General features: G+C 48.8%; 1 protein-coding gene across 1 annotated transcript in view; it reads right to left on the bottom strand.

Moving 5' to 3' along the window:
- Positions 1 to 3,932, bottom strand: part of POC1A (POC1 centriolar protein A) — a 57,350-nt gene extending 53,418 nt beyond the window's left edge. The window contains exons 1-2 of the mRNA XM_009995838.1: positions 3,905 to 3,932; positions 3,835 to 3,848 (exon numbers count right to left, since the gene is read on the bottom strand). Of these exons, the coding sequence (XP_009994140.1) occupies positions 3,835 to 3,848; positions 3,905 to 3,932 (42 nt within the window). The remainder of the gene's footprint in view (positions 1 to 3,834; positions 3,849 to 3,904) is intronic.
- Positions 3,933 to 7,632: the final 3,700 nt, after the last annotated feature.

The raw sequence follows: 7,632 nt of genomic DNA, 5'->3' as shown, positions 1-7,632 counted from the left end.
GGGCCTCATAAGCCTTGCCATCAAAGCCGGCTCCTCGGAGCGCAGCCGGGCCCGCGGGAGGGCGTCGGGCAGCACCAGGAACATCTTCCCTCACACCTGTGCAGGGGAGAAGCGTGTTTGTTAATAGAGATCGTCTCACGTTGTACCCTGCAATGTGAGGAGGTAGTGAAACTTGTACTGGAGACTCTTGTCTCTGTTGTGCAGGGATAAGGGATGCCCCTGGGCATGCAGAGAACACCAGCACCCCAGCTCCTCTGACGTGGCTGTGGAACATCTGCAGCATCACACACAACTGACCAGCAAAACTGGCTCCAGGGATGTCGGGACCAATAGACAAGCAGCAGCAATACTGCAGAAACACAGTCGTTTGCCCAGTTTTCCTAGGATTAAGTGATCAGCTGGTGTACCTGAATGCCCGAAGGGTGTGTGATCCCTCATGCACATTAATAACTATTATAACTATTTACCCTTCCAATGCTGGACTCCACATCCTGGCCTCTCTCCCCAGTCAGGACAAGCCAATGTGAATTGTTACAACAGAAAACACTGTCTGCACTGCTGCCAAGATGGCATTTTCCATCCTGTTGCACTTCCCAGCACAAGTCTTATCACACCAGCAGGAGATGTGCTTCCTTCAAACCTTTTCCTTACCTGCCAGGCTGTTTTGCTCTGGGCAATGCCCAAACACCCACACCCACTGCCAGCTGCATTTCCCCCCCCCACCCCCCAAATCAGCCAACAGCATCAACCCAGTCTCAGCATGTGCTGGCTGCACCCACAGCAGTTGTGATCAGTCCCTGGGGACAGCAGTTGCTCCTCCCAGCACCTACATGCCAGATTCCAGCCTGTGGGAGAAGGACACAAATCCCCACTGAGGCCAGCACTGGTGCAAGGCTCCAGCCTGCAGTCCGTGCCACTGTTACCTCTGAAGCCTATTGATGTCCCCCGTGAGCACAGCAAACCAATCCTGCTGCAGCCCAGGCTGCCATGGAGCCATAAACACAATCCCATTAATTGTTCCTCTCAGAGAAGCCATCTGCTCTTCTCCATCCTGCACTGCCATCCTGTGTGGACAATCTACTGGTTCAAGGGTATCTGTGTCTGAAAACCTCGTCATTTCCCCCTGCCTTCTGAGCTACTGAATGTGAAGAGGTATATTCCTCCTTCAGACAGCCTTTCTGCCCACATACCTATGGGGCTTGGATCTACAAATCTGAAGCAATTTCCAGCATTGCCTCATCTGTTCTTTATGAAATAATTTGACATTTGACTATTAGCTTTTCTTTATCTGCATGGAAATAAACCAGAACACAAAAAATATGCTAAATATGCCCAAGGTGCTTCTTATCCCACCGGCAGGAGATGTGCTTCCTTCAAACCTTTTCCTTCCCTGCCAGGCTGTTTTGCTCTGGGCAATGCCCAAACACCCACACCCACTGCCAGCTGCATTTCCCCCCCCCACCCCCCAAATCAGCCAACAGCATCAACCCAGTCTCAGCATGTGCTGGCTGCACCCACAGCAGTTGTGATCAGTCCCTGGGGACAGCAGTTGCTCCTCCCAGCACCTACATGCCAGATTCCAGCCTGTGGGAGAAGGACACAAATCCCCACTGAGGCCAGCACTGGTGCAAGGCTCCAGCCTGCAGTCCGTGCCACTGTTACCTCTGAAGCCTATTGATGTCCCCCGTGAGCACAGCAAACCAATCCTGCTGCAGCCCAGGCTGCCATGGAGCCATAAACACAATCCCATTAATTGTTCCTCTCAGAGAAGCCATCTGCTCTTCTCCATCCTGCACTGCCATCCTGTGTGGACAATCTACTGGTTCAAGGGTATCTGTGTCTGAAAACCTCGTCATTTCCCCCTGCCTTCTGAGCTACTGAATGTGAAGAGGTATATTCCTCCTTCAGACAGCCTTTCTGCCCACATACCTATGGGGCTTGGATCTACAAATCTGAAGCAATTTCCAGCATTGCCTCATCTGTTCTTTATGAAATAATTTGACATTTGACTATTAGCTTTTCTTTATCTGCATGGAAATAAACCAGAACACAAAAAATATGCTAAATATGCCCAAGGTGCTAAAGAAGCCTTGTAAAACCCATTTTTGAGAAATAAGAAATCAGAAACATGTTATGGTTTCACTCCCACTTATACAAGCAGGAAATGGGAACATTTGCTTCCATTGAAGGATTCCACTACCCAAAAAAAACCCAACCCTCCTTCTAGATGACACACTAACAAGATGTGTGGTGGCCATAGATGGCTACTTCAGTTTCCAAGTCCTCAGCCCTCGGATGCCACCAACAGCCAGAGGAGACAGCAGCCCACTGGTGAGATGTTCACACCTGAAGCAGTCCAGAACCCATATAAAAATAATTAAAGAATATTAATGGTAAGGTCTTTGAGGGAAAAAATAAGGACCTCAGGAGCAACAAGCACACATCAGGTCCTGTGGTGGAGAGGACAGGTTCTTGGGACAGCCCAGTTCAGCCAGGGCAGCACTGGTCAGGCTGTATCCCAGCATCCAAACATCTCTGTGGCATTATCTGCCCTGGGTTTGGGCAGGATAAGATTTTCCTGTCAGAAACGGCGGCCCTGGGAGCCAGCGAGGGAGAAGGACCTCAGCCCATGAGCTGTCACCCCACCACCAGCAGCACCCCGATGTCACCACCAGCTGAAGGCACCAGGCCAGGAGTGACTCCTGCTTTTCTTCGGATGACCACCTGAGGGCAGGCTGGGGCCTTGTCCAGCCTTCAGTTTTCTGGAGCTTTAGAAATAAGCAGCAAAATAGGATAAAATGCAACATGATTTCATTTCAGATGAATCATGCCTAACTAGCAGCTTCTTTGTTAAGGCTCCCATAGCTCTGGGTGAAAAATGGATGGAGTGAACCTCTGTCAAACACCACTTCCCAGTCTGCAGCGTAGACATCATACCGTAGTTCTCACCAAGTTCTTCCCTGGGGTTATTTGTATGACCACGAATCAGGAGGAGACCAGAAGCCCCAGGATCTGTCGCCTCTGTCACTATGCCAGAGCCTTGCATGGCCAGCCCTGTGGCCCCTGCACACTGCAGGAGACACCACCAGGCTGGGCAGCAAAGCTACTGCACAGCACCAAGCACACCCACAGTTCAGGTGGATCATTCTTGCATGAAATTACAGGTCACCTTTGACTGCAAGCTCGAATCAGAAAGCTCTGAACTTCTGGCTAGAGTGAGTAGGTCTAAGTTTAGCATCTACACTGAATGTCCACCACTTCTGCATTGAACCCCCTGCTCTCACGTGTCCTGTTAATATTTAAACTGCTGAGCACACCAGTTTCTATACAACTTTTGCAGTTCTAAGACTATGCCAACTGGGGAACAGTGTGTTAGGCTTCAAGAAAGCCACAATGAGACTGTTTGCCTGGAAAAGCTGAGGTTCTCAGCAGGTAGAAAGAAGCATTTGCCTTCTACAGAGGAAGTTATCAAGAGATGTGGAGTTGGTCAAGAAAATGTGCACAAGCTAAGACAGAACCACCTGGTAGAACTTGGGTCTCCCAGTTGCTGGGTAGACAAGGTTATCCTGTCTCCATGACCACCACTATCCCAGCACAGGTCCTCCACAGCTGCTTTGTGTCCCATCTCAATACACCCTAGAGGTGGAAGCCTTGAGCAGCCAACCCTGCAATGCTGCAGCACATGCAGCCCAACCAGCTGGGATGGGACAGCCACCCTGCTATTGCACCACTTTCCATCCAAAGAGCACAGCAGGGGTTTTGGCAGCCTAAGAAGATGGCTACAGGAAGCCAAAATTTTCAAGACCAATGTCTACAGAGACCTACTGTCCATGCTTCCCTCACTGCTGCTGTGGAGAGAGGCAGCTGCAGTCAGCTTAGGCACCACAGAGAGAACCAGGCCCACCAAGGAACTCAACTGATGACACTGACATGGTCCCATTCCTTCCATGAGCAGATTCTGCTTTACATCAGCTGACAATGTAACTTGCTGCCACAACAGTGATTTTCTCTCTTACTAATGACTTCATCCTCCCATGTCTGCTAAACCCATTTATTTATAGCCCACATTTTTTTCTCCCACTTGCTTTTGTGTTTATTTTCCTTTCTTAGGGAGTTAAGAAGAAGATGGGAGAAAAAAAAAAATTCCTCTCACTGACCTAAATGCAAATTTATTGAAGCAAATTCAGACAGCTTTGATCCTGCATGAGTAAGATGGGGAAGGAGAGGAAAGCAGGCTCTGCTGCTATCAGAACTGATCTGTACTGCTGCCTAACAACGAGGCTATGAAGCAAAAGTCATTGGAGTTTAAAGAGGAAGCTCAGCCAAAGGTCACCTGGCTTTCCTGGGTGCTTGTTATCAGAACCTTGAAAAGAGGGAGGAAGGTGACATGAGTTGATTATAGCAACAACTAGAAAAGGCTGACAGGGAAGCCTGTCACCCCTACTCAGCATGCAGGGGTGCTCCACTGTTGTAGAGCAGAAAGTCAGCAGAGACCAGGAGCTCGATCTGCTCAGACCACTGAGGGAAAATCTCTCTCAGATCCAAAGTACCTGGTAGGCAGAGAGCTAGAAAGTGCCCTGATAATGAGAATACCTTAACTTGTTTGCTGCCTTGCCTTTGCAGGTGATTTGAATGACTTTCATGGCTCCTCCATATAGCTGAAGTGGTGAGGGGAAGGGTGACAAGGGAACACAGACATACCTGCACCAGGACATATACTGGAGCACCAGAAGAATACAATGCTTCTCCCCATGTGAAGCTATAGAGTTCTTCAACCATCCAAGAGTGGTGGAGGGAAGGGAGCTCATTCATACCTACAGTGTCCAGAACTGGCCTGAAGGAGAAAGAGTGAGAAATCCTGGCAAGCTGGATGAAGCCAGAATCCCAGCAGCAGCTCTCTGGGCATCTATGATGTTGTCTCTGGCCACTTACAGTGGTTCTAGTGTCTTAAGCCACTGAAAGATCTTCAAATCTGTTATGCAGTAGTAGATCAAACCCACCTTTAAAATATGTCCCAATACAGGTGGCCCCAGACACAGAGCTCTTCCTTCTAGATATATGCACCTCTTTTGTCCATGGGTTTCCCCTTCTGCAGCATGAATAAGGCCTCTCTTCCCCACATCACAGACTAGCTCCAAACTCCTTGGCTCCAGAGGCATTTTTGTTTTATTGAAATTTAGGTGTTTGCTAAGCGAGCCATCTCTGATCTTGCTGATTGAGGACAGGCACTGCTTTCAGTCCCTAAGCTTTCTCTGTTGCTTGCTGGGGTGAACAGAGTTCAGACTTTGCTGAACTCAATTGCATCAGCCCAAAACCCAAAGAGCAGGGAGACCTGTACTAGGAAAGTGCTAGCTGAGTTCACAGGAGTGAAGCTGAGACCTTTGGGATGTGCAGTTCCCCACAGACCCCGGCACTGGCGCAGTTTTGAGCTGCACAGCCACATTTGGAGGAGCCCAGCATACAGCACAGCTCAGCCCAGCACACCAGGACAGTCAAGCTGTGCCTGATATGGATTGTCATAACCTTTGTCACAGCCACGAGGCACGCCTGTGCTCCAGGCACATGGTGCTGTGACGCGCTCCGATCTTTAAGGGCGCTCCCTCCCTGGCACTGGCTGCCTTGAACCCTTCACCCTTTGGCTTCTCTAGCCCTAGAGGAGTTTTAACCGTGACAAAGTAATTTTGTCTTTTGTTGTTTGTATTTTACAAGGGAAGGGGGTGAAGTATTTTGCCCTGAAATATCCTCTCTGGATTTGAAGAGCTGGCAACAGTTTTTTCTGAGCCAGCTTTGTGTGTTTGACATAAACTACACTGACCCAGGCATTACCACAACACTAACAAAGCTCCTTCAGGCCAGCATTTAAAGACCCATGAATAAGGTCTCCTCATATGCCCCAAGATCTATCCTGTAGCTGGAAAAGCTCCCTGATAGCAAACTGAACTTTCAAAGGGGCTATGAATACTTCTGCCAAGCAAGGGGAAAGGGCTTCCCTTGTTGAAACACACTGCAGCAAGACTGTGTGGCATAAACTCTTTTTGTGCCAGCAGGATCAAGGCAAAGGACCCATCCATGCTACTCAGTATCCAAGCTCCTGCTTCTCTCTCTCTCACAGCCTAGCATGAAGCAGGTTGGCTGCAGCATTTTGCAAGCACTACAACGGAGCCGGCTATTTCTAGAGTGACAGAGACCCAGTAAAACAGCTTAGAGCCCAGAACAATTCCTGAGTTCACCTTGTTAGCAGTCCCAGGCTACTGTTGTCTAACAATCTGTGCTAAGCATTGGCCAAGTATGGAAGCAGTGCTAAAAGCAGGCTTGTGCTATCATGGCAATGAACGAAGAGCTTGTCAGCAGAGGGAGACTCACCAGCAACAGGACTAGGGAGCAGCATAAACATTACAGCAGCACAAACATTACAAACATTACAGTATTTCCTCTACAGAATGGCTTCTAGCTAAGCATGAGTCCTTCAAAATGGTGTAACAGAGGTTTAATATGCATTTAAGTGGATTAAGTGCTGGGAAACAGAAGGAGCAGAGGGTATTTCACCATATAGCTTCATACTTCTACAAATGGATATGAATCCTCTACCCAAAACACAGATTCAAGTAACAAGCCAGTTCCTAACACATTCTGACCCTTGAAAAGTGTCCATATTCAGCATCTGGCTTTCACTTTGTCTCCAGAAAATCACCAGCAATTTAAGCTTGCTCTGAGGGTAAAGCTTACCAAGTGTTCTCCCAACCTAAGGAACTGCAAACAATGTGCAGTTGCTGGCATCAGGGCAAGCCCTATGGGGTGGAGAGCCAGAACCCAGTAGTGACTGGAGCCAATCCTCCCATCCCTGCCTTCAGGAAGTGACCTGCTCCTTTTTCTCCTCCAAAAGCAGACAGGGGAAGAAAGGAGCTGGCTGTCACAAGAAACAGTCAAAAAAAGAGGTGCTACAGCTGCAGGGAGTTTGTGATGTGCTGCTTTCAGCCTTCCCAAGGTGTAGAAGAAGCCACTGTCCCCTGCAGCACCTCAGGCCTTCTCAGAAGAATGTGTTTCCCACAACAAGTCACCCAACCCTGCATTTCTTGGTCACGTTTCCTCCCTCTTGGAGAGCAGACACATTCCTCTGCCTCTGCCTTTCAGCTCAGTGCCAGGTCTGCAATACACCTGACAGATAAACCAGGCCCTATCAAGGCCAAGAGCATTCCTGTCTATCACTGCACCTTGACCCATTGCATGAGATCTATTTTATCAACGGCAGGAGATATGGGAAGCATCTGGAAACGGGATTCACGTAAGGCAGGAACAGCATACCAGGCATCTCAAAAATAGACAGATCAGAAAGGTTAGGCTCGAACCAAGCGAGGCAGACAAAGCCCATTAAGCCCTGCCAGGAGGATGAGCAATGCAAACAGCGGATGCCTGTATCTGAAGTAGAGATTTTTCCCCGGTCATAGCAGAAGAATGTGTTTTAAGTAGCTGGCTTTTGGCCTTCTGCTTTGTTTACTCTTCCAAAGACAAAACCAAAAGTGATGCCATATCGCGCTTCACTGAAGCACAGATGGAAGCATCTGGGAAGGGGAGGCGGAACATGACAGAATCCAGACCAGCCTAAAGGAAGACATGGATCAACCCTCCTGCTCA

Source organism: Chaetura pelagica, unplaced genomic scaffold (assembly GCF_000747805.2).
Source record: "Chaetura pelagica isolate M959 unplaced genomic scaffold, ChaPel_1.0 scaffold114, whole genome shotgun sequence".
Lineage (NCBI taxonomy): Eukaryota > Metazoa > Chordata > Aves > Apodiformes > Apodidae > Chaetura > Chaetura pelagica.
Note: the sequence above shows the minus strand (reverse complement) of the source record. Positions and strands in the feature narration are given on the sequence as shown.